A 23002-nucleotide genomic window follows, 5' to 3' on the forward strand; every position below is an offset into this window, starting at 1 on the left:
TATATATATATATATATATATATATATATATATATATATATATATATATATATCACACACACACACACACACACACACACACACACACACACACACAATGCACACGTCCACAGAACCTTCGCCCCGCGTGCAAATTTGCAGGAGAAAAATCTTCACCAAGGCTGTTTTTTGGAAAGGAAAAGTCCCATGTTTGAATACCCAACTCCTCCAAAAATAAAAACTCCATTGGGTGACAGCAATAACCAAAACAAAAGCATCTGAAGGACAACTTTCCAAGAAAACTTTCCAAGCTGAATGAGTGCAAAGGCTGGGGAAAACAGCATGCAAAGGGGATCTAGGAGGTCCCCCTTTGAGCCTCCCTGAAAGAAAGAAGCTGGGAGCAGGAGCTAAAGGGAGGCTCAAAGGGGGACCTCCTAGATCCCCTTTGCAGGAAGGCGAGCCATGCAAAAGGATGCCATGCAAAGCCTTTGCAGAAGCACCCAGAACCAGGCAGCCTTATTTTGGGGGGAAAGGGGGGATAAAAAAAGCAAGGAACCCCTTACCCAGAGCCAAAGGTGCACAATCCCAAAGCTTCTCTTCTAGAGAAAGACACAGCAATGGCTTGGCGGCAGCGATCGCTTTTGCAAGCTGCGAGGAGGTAGATCCTTTTGCTTTGCAGTTTCCCAATGGTCTGAACTAGAGGGGAACCTTTCAGCTCCCAGGGCCCCCCTCCTCCTCCTCCTCCTCCTCTTTCACCCCTTGGCCCCGCCCCCGATGATGTCAAGCTGTCACTCAAAGAGAGAGCCAAAAATCCTGGACTGGATTCTGCTCTCTCTTCCCCCCCCCCCCCAAAAAAAACCCTTTTCCTTCCCACAACTCCAAGTAGAAAGGAATAATAGTAGTGAGTCCCGATATAACTTCCTCAGATGCATCTGAGGAATAGTAGTAGTAAGGAATAACAGTCAGAAGTCCCACTCATACTTCCTCAGATGCATATGAGGAAAAGCAGTAGTAAGGAATAATAGTAGGAAGCCCCACTATTCCTTCCTCAGCTGCATCTGAGGAATAGCAGTAGTAAGGAATAATAGTCAGAAGTCCCATTATTACTTCCTCAGATGCATCTGAGGAAAAGTAGTAGTAAGGAATAATAGTAGTGAGTCCCACTATAACTTCCTCAGATGCATCTGAGGAAGTAGACTTTAGTCTATGAAAGCTCATGCTGCCACATTCTTTCTTTCCGTCAGTCTCAAAGGTTCTACAAGATTTCTCTACATACTGATTTTATGGAGTAACACCACTATATCTTTGAAATTTACCACCTGGGACAGATTAGGCACCAGAGGCCCTAAAGGACCTATAGGGGAAAAAAACCCTAAAAGACTGTTTTTTCAAGATAGTTTAATGATCCTGGTGTCTTCACAAACAGTACAAAGAGCAGGAAAAGAGGGTGGGAGGGTCTGTGGCTAAAATGGGAAGTCTAGCCATAAGTGGAGTGCACTGATTCAGCTTTAGAGCTCTTGTTGGTTGTTGTGTGCTTTCAAGTCATTTTATGGCAACCTTAAGGCAAACCTATCATGGAGGGTTGGTGGGGTTTGGTTGGTTGTTTGTTTGTTTTTGTCAAGTTTCCTCAGAGGGGGTTTGCCATTGCCATCCTCTGAGGCTGAGAGAGTGTGACTTGCCCAAGGTCACCCACTGGGTTTCATGGCCAAGCTGGGAATCGAATTATAGAGAGAGCCAGGAGCTGACAATTAGTTTGCATCATCATCTAGGGCTGCATCTGCAGAAGTAATGGAGTTTGACACTTCCATGGCTCAGTGCTATGCTATGCTGGGATCTGTAGTTTGTTGTGGCACCAGAGCTCTCTGACAGAGAAGACTAAATATCTCACAAAACTGCAGATCCAAAAATTCTATAGCATTGAGCCATGGCAGTTAAAGAAGTATTAAACTGTATTATTTCTGCATTGCAGATGCAGCCTAGGGCATGGGTGCAGCTTCATTCTTCCTCAGATGCATTTGAGGAAGGAGACTTAAGTCTACAAAAGCACATGGTGCCTACTTCAGCCCCTGGATGTTCTTGGATTGCAAATCCCAGCAGCCCTAACCAATCATGAGGAATGCTTGGGGCTGCAATCCAGCCACCTCTGGAAGGTGACATAATTCTGCTCTAGCATTATGCATTTTCAGCACTACCTTATGTTCACTCGGAAACAAGTCCCACTGTATTCATTGGGGTATATAGCCCAGCAATATCTGCTAATATAAACCATAAGTAAAACTTCCAATTAAATTAGAGTAAACTATTTTTATAGTAAACTATTTTTGCCATAGGATTGCCATTGGTCAAGATCGACGTGAAGGCAGTTAACAACAACAAACTATTTTAGACTTATCGTATGATGCACTTGAAGTCTTTGTGTGAAGTCTCAAGCAAAGTGAAATTCATTATCTCTTTAATATACTGATGACACAGTTCATCTTCTGCTGTTGTATTTTTGTAGGAAGTACAGTGAAATCTAGTCCAACAAAATGGTTCTCCTGCCCTACCCCCAAGATCTAATACACATATACATCCTATGTGGCAAACACAAACTACTCAGGTAAAGTTCCCTGAAGTTGTACTGTCACTGCATAATGATAAGAAAGGATACTGCATGTGAGGAACATGCAAAAGAAGAAATCATACTTCCCCTCTTTACAGTGAATTGTAACATTCAATGCTGTTTTGATTAATGGATACTTGAGAAATCTGTGAATTTGTGTCCACTGAGAAGTATTCTGTTTCTAGAAATCAATATCTGTTGGCCTAAGGTGCTGTTGTTTCACACCTGATGGTCTTATTTTGCTTGTGCATCTTTCATTCACCAACAAAAACGGATGAAAGAGCCAGAAAAAGTGACAGGTGCTAGTTCCTCCCAACTTCTCGTCCCTACACTTTAGTGTTGTGGTATATAGTTTTCCCACCAAGGCATTCTCTATTTAAGATCTCTATTTAAGTTGCTAGTGCACCACTAAATAGTCCCTAGTCATGGCATTTTCACCACTGTTTTCATTAATCTAACCATCAAGATCCAAATATCTCTTTCCTAAAGTCAGAAGCATTTCAGAGCTGTTAGGACTGATGTTAGGATTGTTTTTCTTGCAGAAAATATCATCTTAACTGACAACAGAAATGACATCTGAGACAAAATGTACGCCTCTGGCTCTGTCATTTTTCTTTTCCTTTAAGTTTTTTAATAATAATAATAATAATAATAATAATAATAATAATACTGTTTATTTAGAGCCCGCTTTTCCAGAGATCAAAGCGGGTTTTAACATCAATGTCTGATGAAGAAGCCAGTGAAACTTTGAAAACTTGCATGATGCATTTTTGCCTTATAGGTTTCACACTTGTAATTAAGTAAGAGTTACTTATGAGTGTACCTTAGTGTGTGTTACCTATAGTCTTAGTCTTATACCTTAGTGATGAAACTCATTTGTCTACCCAGTTTGGAGAGGACCTTGGAAGGTGCTTCACTGCCCACTTTAACTATCCTGGGTAATTTGGGGCCCGAAGAGACAGGCCAAAATAAAGCTGCTTCGAGTCACTTTGGAGGTATGCTGTTTAAATGATGCAGCTATGGTGCAGTTTCTGGCCTCTTAAGATGTGTGTGTCATTTAAACAGCAAACCTCCAAAGTGACCCGAAGCAGCTTTATTTTGGCCTGTCTGTTCAGGCTTTTGGTTTCATTTCATCCACAAAGAATAAAACTATTCTTTCCAGTAGGTCAAGGTTGAGAGTCACTCTCATTAGCCCAGCACTCTCATTAGAATGCTGGAAGTTGCAATCCAATGGCATCAGGACTTTTCACATAACCTATTCCCGAGCTGTTCAAGAGATTTACAACCAGCTCTGTCAATTTGACCCCAAAATATGAACCAGTCCAACTGACAAAACACAGGCATAATAAGGTTGCAATGTCCAGTCAATAATCTTGCAGCCTTATTGAGAATCAACCGGAACTTCTGGAGTATTTATTTTAAAGGCAGCACCATGTGGAATGCATCATAGTAGTCTGGATGGGATTTTACCAGTCCATAAAAATGTATAGCCAAATCCTCTGACTCAGAAGTCTTTAGTAAATGATTTTGTTGATAACAATTCTTGTAGGTGTGGTGGGCATTTTAACATGGCCTATCCTTGTCAAATGAGAGCCAAAATGGTGTACTGGTTTGAGCATTGGACTATGACTCAGGAGATCAAGGTTCAGTTCCTCGCTTGGCCATGGAAACCCACTAGGTGATCTCGGGTGACTCACACTCTCAGCCCCATAAAACCCTGTGATAGGATCACCTCAGGGTTGCCAGAAGTAAGAAATGGTTTGAAGGCACACAACAACAACAACAACAACAACAACAACCCTTGTCAATTGATGAATGCAGCAGGTTTCCCTTTGTGGTTTTGGCACTTAACCTGCCCTGTCAAAGTCCTACTTAATGTCAGAAATTAAAAAAAAAAGCTTATTAGAGTGGTTGAAATGGCAGCTCTAAAGCTACAGTACATGTATCTGCCTTGTATTGCATGGAACTGTGGGTGAATCATCAGGATAACTACAGAGTGGAAATGGTAGAAAATGTGTGATGAGTTTGAACAAGTGCACACACAAAAAAAATCCCACTCATTTTAAGATATGTTCTATATCCTTCTTATTTGACAGACATCATTGCACTTATGCAGTGTTTATATATATTACCACAGCTTGGCGTTAAGGATAACCAAATGCAGCTCAACGTGATGCAGTGTAGCACTTTATAAAGATATTTTGCAAATAGAAATCACCCAAATCTGCTAATCTGTCAAGCTCCATGAACCTATAAGTGCCTGTGAAGCACTCTTGTAGTTCTTTGAATAGTCTGTGAAATTGTTTTCTGTTTATTATTCTGTTGTTTGTGGTATCTAAAAATATATTTTGCATTTAGCATGAAAGTTGGTGGTTATTTCTTATACTTATTTCCTATACTTCGGCACCAAACTGATTCCTATTTGCAGGTCTTCCTGTGATTTTAGAACTTCACTACTCTTTCAGAGACAACAGCATAGGAACAAGTCACTGTACAGAATCCTGTGTGACTGCTGCTGCTGCTAGACATTCAGTTGGTTTACTAAGATGGGTATTGAACTGAAGCCATGTAGAAGAGAAAGATCTTGCCTTTAAGTTTCAGGTCACATCTCGGCTAAACCAGGAACATAGTAAGAGACGCCTAAATTATTGTCCCTTTATGGCTCTCTTTGTTTGGGTAACTTTAAAGCCATGCTTCTCCAGATTAGTTTTCACAAAACAATAGCCAGTCTATCAGGAGAGTGGAAATGGAAGAAAGGAAATGCATCTCATCCTTATTTCCATGCTAAACAAAATGTTGTTTCAGTGAACAAAGGACATGGGATAGAATCCAGTATTCTAATCAGAATATTTTTATTTTGCTGAAGACCACTTTCAATACATAATATCTGCAAACTGCATTGATTCCTTTGGCTACAACTGTACCAATTTAAGAAGAGATGAAGTAATGAAATAAGGAGAAGTACAAAAAATTATGCAAAGTGCTGTCATCTTAAATATGTGATTGATTCAGGAGATTCAGTGGTGAAGACCAAGTGCCCTATCTTCATATGCTGCTGGTAGAAAGGGAAATGTTGAAGAAGAACAAAATAACTGTAACTGATCCTAACACATCTATTTGAGCATGGGGCCTGTTTTCAAATAAATATACTCAAGAATGTTGATTGCCAGTATGCTTTTTCTTCAGTAAAATAGGGCAGTCACACTCTCTGAAGCTCTAGAAATGTGTGGCATGGTTAAGGATTGCAATTGGAGTTTACTAACCTGTGTTGGGAGTGGGATGAAAGGAAGTGGCTGTTTTAATTATAGTTGATAAAGACACCAGAGGAAATCTATCATGACTGATAAACAGCACATCACTTCAAAAACAACTGGGGTAGAAATCTTGCCCATTTTTCCTCAAGCAGAAACCACTCCCTGGGCGTGGAGAATATTATCAAAGAAAGTGGGACAGTTTAGCACTAATTTAAATAGATTGCTTTGTGTATGTTTATATTGTCCGTCTACTGACATAGACATAGGATCCTTCTTATGAGGCTGTCTGGAAGGAATCTGTTTACAGACACTTAGGTGTGGTATCTTTCAGGAATGGCCATTGTTCTTTAAGCAATTGTGTGGCCCTCCAGACATTGTTGAAGTACAACTCCCGGCTGCCCTGGCCAGCATAGCTAGTGGTGAGGAATGCTGGGAGTTGTAGTTCAGCAACAGCTAGAAAACCATACAGTTCCTATCCCTGCTTTAGAGCTTATGTCACTGCCAGATGAGTTAAATCTTAAAAGCGTTTCTAGGTTCTTCTCCATCCCTTGTTTTCCTTTCTCTCTCTCTGTTATAATATCAGGTTTACTAATCTAGCACACTCCAAACCTATCAATTTTTATGCTAATCCACACAGCAAATTGAAGGCTAGCTAGCCAGAACATTGTAGATGCCAGGTTCCCGCTTGGTTTATAGCATGGTACTAAAAATCAGAGGAGGAATTTTTTTCAAGAGCTGGCCACTTGTGGTCTGGCTAGTACTACTTGGATTTGCCCATTCCTGATTGACTATATTGTTTAATATAAACAAGCCAGCACTGCATTAATACCTAGCAATGTTATTGATGGCTTAGGAAGTACAAAAACAGGCATGTCTATCTAATGGAACTGAATTCCTCCAAGAATTGTGTATTTGTGACCAATGTGATTTGTATTTGTAGCAGATTTTCAGATGATGAGGCATACAGTGGATCCTGGTAATACGCTGGGGTTTGGTTCCCAGATCCCCCGTGTATAACAAAATCCATGAATGCTCAAGTCCCATTACATATAATGACATAGGAAAATGGTGTCTCTTATAAAAAATGGAAAATCAAGCTTTGCTATTTGAAATGTATACTTTTTTGAACATTTTCAAACCGTGTATGCTTGAATCCGTGTATAAAAAATCCGTTTATAAGAAGGGCCAACTGTACCTATAATTCACCATTTATATGTTATGATCAAATACAGTCAGATGAAAATACAGTCTAAATTAGCTTTGTTAACTACAAACCCCTAAAATTAGGATCCACTCCAAACATTCTGCATTGTTTGCAGTGAAGGGACAGAATTGGAAGGGATTCCAAATGTTGGGGTTCCTAGCTAACCAAACTGTCTAAATGGGAGTTTATCAGAGTGTAGGTGGATACTGATTTGTATAATCACTTCTAAATTTACCTAGAAGACTATAGTTAGAGACTTGGTGATAACAATTCCCATAGCAGGAGTAGACCTATTTACATAGTTCCCCCTGACAGTGAATGTAAATGTCTTAGTAGTTTTGCCAGCCATGCATCTAGAAAGTAAAGATGGGTTTTAATTTATATTAGTATTGTGTTCCTAGACTTGTGATGTAAATCTGATGTAAATTGGTGGGAAGAGGGAGTTCCATAGGAAATCATTGGACATCAGGGGAGGCATTGCAAGTCATCACTCAATTCAGCATTAATTGTAAGACGTTTCAACCACTAATAATCAACATAGTGGTTTGAGACTACAGTTGGACTACAACTCTGGTGCCCAGGGTTCAATTTTCTGCTCAGCCATTAAATCCACGGTGTGACCTTGGGCAAGTCACATTCTCTCAGCCTCAGGGGAAGACAGTGGCAAGCCTGCTTTGAACAAATCTTGCCATGAAAACTCCATGATAGGTTTGTCTTAGGGTCACCATAAGTCAGAAATGACCTGAAGGCACACAACAACAACAACAACAACAACAACTCAGTATTTCCAGGCAAGAGAAACCCCTCTCTTCCAGATGATAAGACTCTAGTTCCTCACCATCCCACATAAGAAAGCAGAGGAAACCCATCCAGCCACATCAAAACTCCAAGATTCCAGTGTCTTCATACCACTTTGTAAGCAGGCAAAGGCAAAATTTTTCACCAAATGATGGCAAAATTTGAGTCTGTCTCCCTCATGTGTCTTCCTTCCAGCAATACCAAGACTGCAGTTCTTTCCTCTTCCTATACATTGTGAGGAGACCAGGTTTGTTTATTTCTGAAGAAGTGTTGAAATTTGAAATTTTGTAAATTGGGGCAATGGAAATTGAGACACAGTACCACCACAAACAGAGGTGCAGTCAGACACAAGACTCACGCTCATTCTTTCATATATACACATAGGCATGGAGAATGCAGATACACACATGTTCCCACAGCCAAATAAATGTTCTCTTATCTCTTAAACCTAACAGCTTAAACTTAACCTTAAACAACTATGGTTGTTGCTTCACTTGAAGTCTGAATGTATAGAGAGCATGAATCTAAGGGAAACTGGGTGGATATCATTCAGTGCTGAAGACTGTGTGTGTGTGTGTGTTTTGTGCCTTCAAGTCATTTCTTACTTATAGCGACCCTAAGGCAAACCTATCATGGGGTTTTCTTGAGAAGACTTGTTCAAAGGAAGTTTGCCATTGCTTCCCTTGATGCTGAGAGCATATGACTTGCCCAACCCAGAAGGTTTCATGGCCGAGCAGGAATCAAACCCTGGTCTGCAGAGTCTTGGGAGATTATCTGATAGGAAGGGAAAAGCCAGGAGTAGAAGGCATACTCCCAGCATAATTGCAGAATCGTGCTCATCCAGGATTTATGCCATGAAGACCCAGGAATGCTCCAGCAACAAACCTTTCATGGAGAAGTCATGGTATTGGTTTGTTGCTGGAACATTCCTGGATCTTCATGGGATAAGTCCTGGATAAGTGTGACGTTGTCTGAAAATATTCAGTGTGATTGCGCAATTATACCAGGAGTATGTCTTTTACTCTTCACTTTTCTTCTCATCTGATAATCTCCATAGTCCAACACTGAAACTACTATGCTACGAATAGCTCTCAATATATTGTTGGATTGCAGTTTCCACCATCATTTGCAATCAGTGAAGGATGATAGGAGTTATATTTCCACAACATCTGGAGGGCCACATATTCCCTTCTAATTTTTTAAAACAACCTTTCTTTGTCTTTATAGTTTTCAAATTAGCTGGCAACTCTAACTGAGAGTGATGTATCAAAAGCAGGGAACCATACGTGTTTATTTGGAACTTGATCAGAATGCTGATTGTTTAAAACCTCATAGATCATTTTACATCTGTAAAGTTACTATGTGAGTTGCATTTCTTAGCCATATAATTATTGACATGGATAAGGCCTACCCAGTCAATTTTAAATCATGACATTTTAATATGTATATGAGGTCATATAAGTGTATGTTACTGGTTTTATAGTAGTGCATTTTACCGGAGTTTATGTGTGTTTAATTGTGTTTTGTATTTTAACATACTGTACCCTGCCTTGAGCCTTAAGGAGAGAAGGGAAAGAAATAAAAGTTGTTGTTGTTGTTGTTTAGCAAAGATTTTTACAGCTGTAGCTCAGAATGAGTCTACAGATACCTGAAGCTAAAGAAAGCAACTACTGGACTATAAAGCTTCTTTCATACTTGGAAAAAAAAATTGCATTGGGGATTCACCCTTGCTGTAATATTATGAAGACCTCAAAGATTTCACATGCTTTTGTTTGTTAAAAGGCTATGGAGCTGTAATGAAGTGAATGATGAATGAAATGAGTCATCAGGCCACCTTCTTGTATTCCCGTAAATATCGCCATAAGCATCCTTTCATCTCTTCATCTCCACCCCATGTTCAGTTACACATTTTTCAATCCATAGGTGGTAAATGTTTCATTCTTTCTCCTATTTTAGATGCTCACACTTCCCAACATTCAAGATAAGCAATGACTTACAAAATCATTCCAGTAATTTGCATAGTCTTCCAGTTCTCTCTTGGAAATGAGACAAGGTGGGGGTGGGGAATTAACAAAGCTTTCTGTGGTCAATTGTGTTATCAAGGCCCTTGGCACTACCAGCGTATTCTGGCTTACTATTAATCTCCCAGGAAAATAAAATACTTCTTTGTAGTTACAAACTCAGTCAGTTACTACTATGTGTTTTATCTTAACAAAAGCAGCTTTTACAAAAATTGCATATAGCGAAAGCATGGAATGGAATTAGACTTTGCTAACTAGTTGTTTTGATGGTGTTTGTGTGCAAATCTGTTATTTTTAGCAATATTTCACCCAAGTGATAAAATAGTCTGTATTACCAGTTCCAGGGACGTAGCCAAGGGGGGGAGGTCCGGACCCCCCTTCCATTAGATACAATGAATGGTGCATGCTGCCGCGCCACCATGCCCAAGCCCCATTATAATGGTGGCACTTAGTCTTGACCCCCCCCCTTCCCAAAATCCTGGCTATGTCCCTGCCAGATTTGTATTCAATGATGCCCTTGCAATGTTAGGGACAACACAAATCTTTCTCACATTGGACAGTAATAATTAATGATACATAATCATTTCTTATTTCAAAATATGACAGCAAACATCTGAGCAAAAGTGCCACTCTAAAATATTAATCTGGGATTATGATTTTTAAAAAGTTAATGGAATTTGGTAGTTGTAGTACAGAACAGAAACTTTATCAAACTCTGTCTTTGGGGAACTGAATTGGGAATAAAGTTTTGTTTTTATATCGTGCCACATTTGTTAATTACTTTACCAGTGTTATGCTGTCTCTCTTCTCTTCAGAAAATGTTTTGTGAATAACTACTGTTAATCACACAGTTGTAGTTTCTGCATTTCCTTTTCCTCTTATGTGCCTCTTGACTGCCCCCATCCAACAACAAATTGTATATAGTTTGGTATAAGAATTCATGGATCTGGTAAAATGAACCCTAGTTCATGAAGGTTTGTGCCATAATGAATCTGTTAGGCCTAAATCTTACTGGTAGACCCCAGTGGCATCCCTAGGGTAGGTGTCACCTGGTGCAGTAACTCATGGTGTCACCCTCCCCATTCACCTCCTCCTGTTTCATACCATACAGAATCCTTAGCAATGCTTTTTTGCACTAATGTTACTCTAAATTGTAATTCCCATATACCACTGAGTGTAATGCTAATAGTTGCAGCATAAACAACTAGCAAAATTAAAATTATACCTTCAAAATACAATGTAATATGCACAACATATTTATATATGTATAGTGAAGATTTGGTTAAAATGTGATGTTTTTGAAAGAAAATTTTAAAAATATATTTTTTAAAAAAAATTAAAAATGTTGAAATTTGAATTTTTAAAAATTCTGGGGCCTCTCTTTTCTCCCCATTCCTGCCACAGTCACAGCCAAATTCTGCAAAAAAGTAGGAGTTTGAGGAGCAGTGGTGTCACCCCCTCTTCAGGTGTCACTTGGTACAGTTTGTACTACCCACACTCCTATAGTGATGCCACTGGTAGACCCAACAGGAATAAACATACTAATTCAGTTATTAAACAAAGAGTCAACAGTGATGTAAATCTCACTGATTCAATGGATCTATGCTATTGAATCTGCCAATAAAATTTAGGTCTTTTAAAAAAAGATTCTTATGGGTTTACATAAAAAAATCAAGATTCTTGTGTGTGGGGGGTGGTGGTTTCTGGAGAAAACATAGGAGGGATACAGACCACCCAAAAAGGACGGTCTGCCAGCATCTTGTTTTGCTGCACAAGGAAGCTGCAGTGGACACACTGTGTGGCTCCCTTGCGCAGCAAAAAGAACCCGCAAAAAGCGGGTTCTTTCTGCGGCACCATTGTGATGCCACAGTGCGCCAATGGCACACTTGCAGCATCACAATGGGGCATGATGTGCAGACACTAAGCACCCGTATGTACAGGGCGCCACCATTTTGATGCCCTTGTCACGTGCTAGGGGTGAGGCACGTATGGACGGTGTGCCCTTGGCCAACCCCTGGCACGTGACGAGGGCGTACTTTAGGTCCATCTGGATCGGGCCATAGATTTTCAAAAATATTAAACTATAAGAAGTAGATCTAGTTTGTTGTTGTGTGCCTTCAAGTCATTTCCAACTTATGGCAACCCTAAGGCCCTAAAATCATGGTGTTTTCCTGGCAAGATTTGTTCAGAGGAGGTTTGCCTTTGCCTTCCCCTGAAGCTAAATGGATGCTCAACGTCACCCAGTGGGTTTCATGGCCAAGCGGGGAATCAAACTGACCTATTTCTGAGTGTACATTTCAAGGATTGTGCTGTCAGGTATTTCTAGAAATGGCACATATAACATTGGCATTTCCCATTTTATTTTCACAAGCTGATGTTTAGAACATCACAGTACAGAGTTAGTTGAGTTAGTCCATGTTGGCATAGCAGTTAGCCACTGCTATGCCAACATGGATAAAACCAGGATGTGTCTAGATAGCATCCTTTTATATTTCTGCTAGGAACTATAGTGCTGGTTTGGGTCACTGCTTACATGTGATGGCACACAAGTAGATGGGGGCTATTTTGCCGTGATTGCCAGTCAGGTCCAAAAAGAAAACAAATAATGTTTCTGACACTGTTCTTAATCCTTGAAAAAAACCTTCCCAGCACAAAGTGCCTTGCAGCAGCAGCAGCAGTGTCTTTCCATCAGATTCCATGAAACGCTGGATTCCATGAGCAAGTCCCAAGAAATCTATGAACTTTTACAAGCTCATATTCAGGCATTTCACTTTCCCTTCACTGAGGGCTTTATGAACTCTTCCCATTTCATTTATGAAAGTTCCTAATTTTCTAGTTGTCCAGAGCCCTTGGATAATATTTCAAGTTATATATAATACATATATATATATATATATATATATATATATATATATATATATATATATATATTCCCAGGTTTTACCCTTCTTTTGAACATAAGGGTGGTTGAGGCAGGATGAGTTTATGATACCACAACACTGTACAGTTTTCCTCCCCCAGAAAATGGTTGAAATGTCTTCCCTTAAAGGGTTGTGGGATGTGTCATTATCACTTCAAAGCGGGTGCTTACCAGATCAGAAGTAGTGGTGTACTCACTCCTTCTCAGATTCTATGCCCTGCCCACAACATTAACAGCTCTGTCTGCTTGATCTCCCCATATTGAGTACTATGCAAAGGGATCTTGTTGCACATTTGAAAGGAAGACTTGAGTCTGAGGAAACAGACTCAAGTCTACGAAAGCTCATGCTACTAACTTCTGTCTTTCAGTTGGTCTCAAAAGTGCTACAAGATCCTTTGCATACTAATTTTCCACATTAACATGGTCATGCCTTTGAATTCTATATTGAGTAGGATAGACTGAAGGAGGAGGTTCTAGGCATGATCTAAGCAGAAGTCTGAGAATATTTAAAAAGCAGGCTTCTACTCAGTCCAAGTGAATGTGAGAAGCCCCCTTCAGACCTTCTTGCTCAGTATAGAAATGGGGATTGCATACCATGCCATAACTGCGTTGTTATACCACATTCAGGCACAATGCTTAAAGAGGCTTTCTGTTTTCTACCAGAATGATGGCATCACTTTGTCGAAAGGTAGCAAGAACTGTTTTTACTTTCACTTGGCAGAGTCTGGGAAAGCTACCTTTTCAGGACAATTCCTACAATCCCCTATGCTGGCTGGAGGATTTTGGGAACAGTCATCCCAAAAACATTTTTTCAAGTTTTGCCAACTGGACAGAGTGGGGGTATACCAAGTGTGTTTTCACATCATACACTTGTCCATCTGCACAATATATTGCCCTCCAATGCTTAGGCCATAACTGTACCTCCTGAGCCCCAAAATATTATTATACCTATTGAACAAGTAAGTACACACAATTTCAGAGAAAAGTAGCTGTTGTCCACATTCTTTGCACTTATTACTTGATGTCAGCTGTGTGAACTGTATGGAGAAACTGCTCTCAGTTGCAGGGACTGTTTAGGATCAACATGGTTTGTTATAAAGAATAAAAGCACCACGTAGTATTCAAAAACAATTGTTACAGTTCTTTATTCGATTTATACCCTGCTTTTGTCCCAATATGGGTCCTAAAGCAGTTTAATGTTACTTATAGTGAAGCAGTTAGAACTGGAAGTGATACAAGTTAATGGTTTCTATTAAATGTTAAATTAAAACCACCAAAACACATTAGGAAACAGCACACCCATTGCACAACCTTCTACTGTGAAGGCCTGTTTAGATAAGAACATATTTGCCTGTTGGCAAAAAAGAGCAGAAAGGGGGCCAAGCCAGCCTCTTTTGGAAAGAAATTCCAGTGTCTAGGAACAGCCATTGACAAGGCCACATGTCTTTTCCTGACAAACCTGTCAGGGGGGTGGGCTGAAGAGAAAACCCTTCCACAGAGTAAGAATGGGGGGGGGGGGGGGCTCATGTGAGAGGCCATCTTTCAGACTGTCTGAACCTAAACCATCTAGGGCTTTATTGGTCATAACCAGCACTTGTCCTTATGGGTCCATAATGACCCATATGACCCTATGTCATGCTCCCTATAACAGGCCTGAGACAAGGCACAATTTTAGACTTGCTGAGGTTTCCATTTTCCAAAGCTAGACTCACACAGTGTGTTACAGTTTACAGCACGGCATATCAAGGTATGTGTTGGCCATGGCCATATCTGATGTCTCCTGGAAGAGATGCAGCTGGCACATTAGTTTCAAATGTGCAAACACACTCCTGGCCCTCTAGGCTTAGGGCTGAGTCCAAGAATATACTCATGTTACAAACCAAACTCACATAGCACAGGTTGAATCCCTGTACCCTTATTTGCCTTCTGATTGCCTTGCCTGGATTAAACTTCAGTTTGTTCACCCTCATCCAGTCCTACATATAACAGGCATTTAACACCAGAACAACTTACTTGGAGTTAAATGGAAAGAAGAGATAAGGTTATAGGGCGTAGTGGTGACATTAAAACCCAAATCTCTGGAAAACAACTCCCAGTGATTTCATCCAGGCACCCCTGGATCTTGGTGGCTATCACATACTCCAGAACCTTGGTTATAAAAATGGATGTTGGAGAGTAGTAATTGTCTTAAATGATGGGATATAAGGAGGGCCTTTTCAGTAAAGGAGACATTCACTACTCCTCTTTCCTACTAGGACTATCCCCCTTTGGATGCTTAAATGACTCTCACCTCTCCAAGGATCCTATCGACATTGCCAGGCTGCACAAACTGGAAGGTATCCAGTAAGACCAGACAAATAAGAGTCCACTGGGATCTGGACCTATATCAACTACAGCATCAATGCATATATATTGATGCACCTATGCATAGATACAGGATGAAGGACACCTGGCTTAACAAGACGATATGTGTAATGTATCTAGGAGTTCTAGTAGACCACAAGTTGAACATGAGTCAGCAGTGTGATGCAGCAGCTAAAAAGGCCAATGCGATTCTAGGCTGCATCAATAGAAGTATAGTGTGTACAGCAAGGAAAGTAATAATGCCATTCTATTTTGTTTTGGTCAGGCCTCACCTGAAGTACTGTGTCCAGTTCTCAACACCACAATTAAAAAAGGATATTGAGAAGCTGGAGTATGTCCAGTGGAGGGCGTCCAAAATGGTGAAAGATCTGGAAACCATGCCTTATGAGGAGAGACCTAGGAAGAATGTTTAGCCTGGAGAATGGATATGTTTAGCCTGGAGAAGGGACAGTTAAGGGGTGATAAGATACCCCTGGTTAAGTATTTGAAGGGCTGTCATATTGAGGATAGAGCAAGCTTGTTTTCCGCTGCTCCAGAGACCAGGAACAATGGATGCAAGCTACAAGAAAAGAGATTCCGCCTAAACATTGGGAAGAACTTCCTGACAGTAAGAGCTGTTCAACAGTGGAACACATTCCCTTGGAGAGTGGTGAGTCTCCTTCTTTGGAGGTCTTTAAACAAAGGTTGGATAGTTATCTGTCAGGGGTGCTTTGATTGCGAGTTCCTGCATGGCAGGGGGTTGGACTGGATCCTCCTTGAGATCTCTTCTAACTCTGTCATTCTATGATTCTGTCCAAATCAGAGTGGATCCAAATGATTTTTTTCTGAAGAAGTGTCTGACAAATTCTGCACTACAGACTGATGAGTGGTCTGCAGTTTGTTCTTGTAGCACAGAGTACAAATGTCTCTAACCACTTTAGAGAACTCCACTGAGTAAATCTGCAGATGCAATGATGGCAGAAAACTACTTTTCATTGCCACTATTAGCACAGAGTAGGCCTTCCAATGGGCTTTAGCCTGTGTTCAATTGAACCTGCTTTGACTTTTCTGCCATTAATGTTCTAGTCTTTTTTCCACTCATTTCATTGCTGGGGACTTTCTTAGGTCAACTCTGTGGGAGGGAATGGTCAGGGGCAATTGTGCCCACTGTCCTAGCCATTTCTCTGTTCCAGAGATTAACCAGGGCTTTGGTAAGATTACCTGCCATACCAATAGGAAATTCCCCAAAAGCCATCACATCTGGATCAGTTCAAGATACGCTGTTTTAATGTTTGCTAACCCTTCCAAAAATTGACAGTGCGGTCAGCAACGTTCCTTACACAGTTTCTTTCCCTACAGACTGAATTACTCAGAGAATATTACTGTACAATATATTTGTCTCCAGCTTTTATTGTATTGCATATTTCAGCCTGCTTAGTGTGCTTGCACCTCTCACACACACACATACTGTGTGTGTGTGTGTGTGTGTGTGTGTGTTAAAAAGCACACCAACAGCACATCAAGAGCAAAACACTTTGGCTTCTGCCTTCTTCAGTTGATCACGATGAAATGCAGCTGTATAGTAGGCGGCAGCTTAGAAAACTATGTTATCAGCATTCTTAGTGGATGATGGTATTATCCTCTAAGTTGAGGCCATATGATGTTATAGTTTTTAGTCTATACATTGAAAAAAAATCTTCCTTTTGTCCAAAATGTCTGAAGGAGATGGCATCTTAATACCAAAGAGGACAAATAAGAGGGGCTCCAAGCTGAAGTGTCTGGTCACTTAATTGTTCTAGCAGATCTGTGATTCCTGAAGTATGTGTGAACAATGGGAAATGGAAGAACTGGGTTCACATGGGTGCTTGCTCCATCCCACACCTGGGAAGGATTACTTTGCAACATCTTTTGCAATTTTCACAGAATTTTCCAAGTCACAATATCTGAATTGGTCACTTGGGGGAACCAGAAAGCATTTCTTGCATTACTAAATGGCATGATAGCAACAGTACAGTTGGCCCTTCTTATACACAGATTTTTTATACATAGATTCAAGCCTCCACGGTTTGAAAATGTTCCAAAAAAGTATAAATGTCAAATATCAAACCTTGATTTTCCATTTTTTATAAGGGACACCATTTTGCTATGTCATTATATTTAATGGGACTTGAGCATACATGGATTTTGTTATACATGGGGGATCCTGGAACCAAACCCCAGCGTATAACAAGTGTCCACTGTAATGGTAACTTGACAGTATACAGTATATAGTAATTCAGCAGATTGCTTTTTAAGACTTCAGGTAATGTTGAATGATGGTTAAAGTAACTGCTTTAAAAAAAAAACATTCCAAACTCAGGTTAAAATCAATGGAGTCCAAAAGGAAAAGAAAAGACCACAGTACCTGGGGGAAAAAAGTATTTGCACAGGACAGTTGCCCAGAAGCCTGTTCCAATTATGATGGGTTTGGAACATGAGATCTATGAAGAAAGCCTGGAGGAAATGAAGATGCAACTAAGTTTAAATAAAGGACCTCTGCATGAAGATACATGAGAAATGTGTTTGGCTAGCATCCAAAATTCCATGTTGTCAGTTGTGACACCAAACTGTGAAACACATTCCCCTGTAAAAGCATGACAAGCAACAACACTGCAGACTTTCGAGTAACTTGTTAGAATGGGGTTGTTTTGTTTGGCTTTTGCACTCCTTGCAAAACCTTTTGTAAATTGGTTGTGTCTTGTGGAGTCTTACACTTAAAAAAAAAGACAGGCAGTTTCTAAATCTTTTATCTTGTTTTTGTGGACTTTTATATTTGGTACTCTGTTATTTTTATAGTGCGCCATATGCAGAAAAATTATATCCAACTTTTAAAGGTACCTGTGATATAAAATATAAACACACGCACACATATTTCCATAACTGGAAATACTATGAAATTATGATCAAATTTGGCAACAACTCGGGTACATTTTTAAAAAACTTAAAAGTGGAATGGAAGCGCCTTGCACTTTCCAGTGGTCCACCAATTCAAATCAGGTATATTTCCAATTAGCATGTTTCACAACACCTTTGGAAGAAGGTCTAAAAATCTTTTGTGAAATGCAATCTTTGTTGAATGACTCATTCTCTTGCCCAGATTTTTCCTAATTTGGGTACAGCAGTCGATACCTGAAATACACCTGATTAAACTGTTGATCCTTAAGGCCCAGGATGAGTAATAAATCTAAAATAGCCATCAAAGGAGGACAGGCATGTGAGGGTGCATGAAGGAGAAGGGCAGCGTGCCAACAAATCTGACAAAGTAGCCAGTTATTTTTTAATTAATTTTTAATGTCTGCTTGGCCCTTTCGAGAAGTGAGAGCAAGAAACCAAGCCCATAAGAATGCATGCCAAAAATGGGATGAATGCCTAAATATCCTTTCTGAGGCTAAATCTAAATCTGCACAGGCAAAATGATGCACCCTTACCTCTGTTTCACTCCTGTGGGAACGAACACACAATGTTCCTTCCTCTCCTTTTGATGTGAAAACACTTTTTTTTTATGCCTGAGGGCTTTAAATTGATTTTAAAAACCTCATTTTCTTTTATTGTTTGGGGGGAAGAACCAGATTTTTATAATATGGTTTGTCCTCCAAATTGGGACGGTGTAGAATTGGGCATGGGGGAGAATGAAGCCAGGCTGGTGGGTGGTGACTGGCTGATGGATGGGTGGCATGGTGTTACTGGAGATATGTGGCCCTGGGTTCTTTCTCACCTATGAAGGGCAGGAAAGGTCACTACCATTTTTATTTTTTCCCCTTTGCAGTCTGGACATATGTGAAAGCTTTTGAATATTTGCTTGTTTTTAGATGTCCTTATGAGTAGGGTGAGTGGGGTCAAAGTGGGGTAAATAATATAAACACTTTTTCTGGGAGGAAGCACTATTGCATTCAGTAGGAGCTACTTCTGTATAGACCTGTATAAGACTGCACCATGTGCCATTAATTTTACACCCACTTTCTTGGAAATTACATTTTTAAAATTTAGACAGCCATTTGGAGGGGAAGGAGGCAATGGAGGGGAAGGAGGCTGAGATAACTGCCCCAATCTAATGAGAGCATAAGTGGATGTTCAAAACAAGGAAAAACAGAAAAATAAAAAGACAAATGATGGAAAACAGAGGAAGATTATTTGATTATGTGAATATGCATATGTATGACAGGAATAATCCATCCCCACAGCAGCTGCTCTGCACAGGTGACCAGACATAAACTGATATGAGAAACTTGTGCACACAGCAGAAACACCCCCTTAAACTGATGGGGCTACATGGGGGGGGGGGGGGGGGCTTTTTGTGGATTTCCAAACTGATTTTATTTTGGATTAGAATAAGTATGTGTGGCAGTAAAGATATATAACCAAGGCAGGGTACTAAGCAGTGGAACTGGGAAACAGTCCCCCTGTAGATTCAGCCTGAGTTCACATACTGGAAGCATGATAAGCTATATCCATTCATGAGGTTCTTTAGGCTTCACTAGAGCTTCTCATGAAACCTGGCCCTGAAACAAGACTGTCTTGGATTTTAGCCATGCAAGTATTGAAATGTGTGTATTAGTAAGCAAAAGTCAGAAAAGGAAATTAATATGGTTATCAAAAGACAACACTGAGAAGCCTTGAGAACAACAGAAAGGATTAAAACAGGTGTGGGCAAGTTCTGGCCTACGATATCTCCAGTCACTAGTCAGGGCAGATGGAACTGCAATTCAACAACATCTGGAAGGTCACAAGTCATCCACCCATGGATTAGATGGGCAGAAGATGAGACCTCTTGTTAAGATCAAAATAGTTAAGGACTTTGCATATGTGCTCAAGAGCCCCAATACAACTATAGCCACATTTTGTTGCTCGTCACTTGACACATCCATCATATTCAGTTAAGAGCACCAGGCAGAGGTAGGATAACAATTCTTTAGAGAAATAATATGAAACATTTGCCACTAGCTAATCACTATTATCTAGTGATTTAAAAAAACGCCGTTCACTTATTCATCTCAAGACTATCCCCTTGGATCCCGAAATGATCATTAAACAGGAATGGCAAAAAGCATCTGTACTTTTTGTTAAAATTGGTGAAAGTTACATAATTTTAGCAGTTAGGAAATTCATATTTTTTGATTCTGTGTGTAATAATACTTCTTTACAGTGGTGAATACAAAAACTGCTATTTTATTTCTTCCCAAGCATGGATACCATCTTCCTCCTCATCTTATTTATCTTCTTGCCAGAATCACCCAGACACCACTAGGAGATTCATATTCAAAAACAAACTTCCACTGATACATTACTGCTGCATGCTCCCATTACTTCTGGATGCTCACATACATAAGTAAGTGTGGATGCACTGTATCAAAATACATGTTCAGATAGGCTCATCCATTTTCTGGCATAGTCACACAGCCAATACTATGGAACACTCTTCCTTGTTTGTTTTTTCCCCCCCAAATAGACAGACAGTTCAAGCGTTGCTCTGCCTTTCATTGTTGGTTTATTAGTTCTGTTGCTGTTTCAATAAATTTGCATTCTACTATTGTTTAATTGAATTTTATAGTAGTTGTCTTATCAACACTATTCAAATGTTGGAAAAGAGCTGAAAATCAACATGTGAAAGGAGAGTATGTTCCCCCTCCATACATACACTGGTTGTTGCTCTCCACATGTAGAGTGACAATCTGAAGAGGAGCACATCCTCTGTGTGTGGGGCCTCTCCATAATATTGGGAATCACAATTTTCCACACTTCTGGGTTACATGGAGAACATTAAAGGATTAAGTTAATACTGTGGAAATGGTAATTTTAAAATATTTTGTCAAATCAGTCACCAAAAGCTGAGTCATAGTCTAATGGACCAATGATAGCTTAAAGATCAGAAAACAAAACAATTCTTACAAGAGAAAAGTGGGGTCCCCCTCAACCATTTTCCGTAGGATGAGAAGCTATTTAACTTATTCACAATAACCTGAAGTTATGGGTAAGAAATGGGGTGGACAGGCTTGTTTGGAAAGCTGTTTTTGAAAAAGTAACAAATTACAGTTGCATTTCAAAAAAATTCTGATTCCTTACTTGGGTTAACGTGGTTTTAAAATTAACTCTTTTTGAGGAAAGGTTAATTCAGAACTAAAACGACTTCAGAATATTGTAGACTTTGTTTGTGGTACAAAACACATCTAACTAAGGAGGCCACAGCCTCCTGTAACTATTAAAGTAGTTTTAAAGTCTAATCAGAATTATCTACCACACTATCCTGAAGTCACCCAATCTTGTTTGATTTCAGAATTTAAGCAAGGATAGGACAGGTTAGCACTTGGATGAGAGACCACCAAGGAATATCAATAGACATGAAACCATGGACTACCACTACCAGTCAGAGATGAGAATACTCAGATACAGAGATCAAGGACCTGATTAAATACAAGGCAGCTCCCATGTTGCTGAATTAATTATATGTAACCTATTATCTGTAATTAGTTACTTCTGGGTTTTACACACAATTATTCAGGGTGATTAAATCAATCAAACCTGTAAAATGATCTCTTCCAAACTGGGAAAGGAACCTTAAATTCCAGCATCTGTGTGTAACTTCACATAAACACTGATGGGATTTGATCCTGGTGGTGCCTGACCACGAGAGGGATCTGTCTTGGGGTCGTGGTTCATAGCTGAATTAAAACATCAACTTACATTTGGCAGCTCTGAAAATGGCAAGGGGGAAATGTGGACCATGTGAAAGCTGGGGTTTGGAGGAGGGGCAGCTGGGTGAATGGCAGATGTGTTTATGTGGTTTGGATGGCTTAGAATATGGCTTATAGTACATGACAGATAATTTGAAAAGAAGCCAATGGACTCATGTTCTAAAGAAAAGAGAGATCAAACTAAAATGAAGCCACCAGTGACAAGATTACAATAATGATGTAAAATTATGGCATGCTATTGTAGCAGAGAATTTCTGTCATGCTTACACAATTCCCAACCTCTGTTCAAGCTCTTTATTAAGAAAACTCCTACAGCAAAGTTCAATTCAAGCATTTGACTTATAAAAATAAATGTCTTTGCTACACACAAAAAAGCTATTCAACTCATAGAAGGGCTCCTGAAGTCATACTGCACGCTGCACCATTATTAATCAATTTCTCAAAGTGAATGCAGTCCACTCTTCTGCTGATAATCGTCATAAAACTTCTGTAGCGAATCTGGAATTCTAGGGGTCACAATAGCCAGTGCTTGTTCAAAATGCTGCCCCATAATGCATTTGGCCTGAATATCTTCCTGAAGGGCAAGAAGGGCAGCTTCTCTGCAAACTGCAATTATCTGGGGAGGAAAAAAAGACAATTTAAATAAAAATTCTTATCATTACTATTATTACAGACATTGTTAGTACTACTATTACTTAAAACAAGTAACATAATATCAATCAGAGAAACATTTTATCTCTTGGGAATTGGATATATTTCAGATCAGAAGGCAGAACACACCCATAATTTTCTTGCGCATTAGTAAAAGTGTATGTAAAAATGATCCCCTGGCCCAGCTGTGGCAAAATTCATCAATACACATTTGCATTCTGATATTGTAATATCACATTGCCTTCTTATTTAACTAAAACATACATATGGAGACGCTCAGTTAATAACCAAGAAAGCAATTTAGTAAGTGTTCCAGAAAAAAAGAGGGAAAACAGTCAAGCTTTCTTTTAAAGTCAAAAATTCTAATTCAAAGAGCAAATGGTAAAAGGCAGAAAAGTGTGGAAAAGCAGAGGGCTAATATCTTAAAGCCTAAAATATGTTTTTAAGCTCTCTGGACTTCAGACAGCGGAAACAGCTTCATGTTTAATGTCATTCTGAAGAC

The 23002-nt window shown here is 39.7% G+C and overlaps 2 protein-coding genes across 5 annotated transcripts in view; both read right to left on the reverse strand.

Annotated features, from left to right (window-relative positions):
- SPRY1 (sprouty RTK signaling antagonist 1) overlaps nucleotides 1–703 on the reverse strand; it is a 9371-nt gene extending 8668 nt beyond the window's left edge. For both annotated transcript variants that reach the window (XM_042469362.1, XM_042469361.1), the window contains exon 1: nucleotides 543–703. The gene's annotated coding sequence lies outside the window, so the exon portion shown is untranslated. The remainder of the gene's footprint in view (nucleotides 1–542) is intronic.
- Nucleotides 704–20628: 19925 nt separating this feature from the next.
- The window catches only part of SPATA5 (spermatogenesis associated 5), a 194357-nt gene continuing 191983 nt past the window's right edge, over nucleotides 20629–23002 (reverse strand). For all 3 annotated transcript variants that reach the window (XM_042469759.1, XM_042469758.1, XM_042469762.1), the window contains one exon: nucleotides 20629–22465. In XM_042469759.1, coding sequence (XP_042325693.1) covers nucleotides 22289–22465 — 177 coding nt within the window. In that variant the 3' untranslated portion in view covers nucleotides 20629–22288. The remainder of the gene's footprint in view (nucleotides 22466–23002) is intronic.

Source organism: Sceloporus undulatus, chromosome 5 (assembly GCF_019175285.1).
Source record: "Sceloporus undulatus isolate JIND9_A2432 ecotype Alabama chromosome 5, SceUnd_v1.1, whole genome shotgun sequence".
Lineage (NCBI taxonomy): Eukaryota > Metazoa > Chordata > Lepidosauria > Squamata > Phrynosomatidae > Sceloporus > Sceloporus undulatus.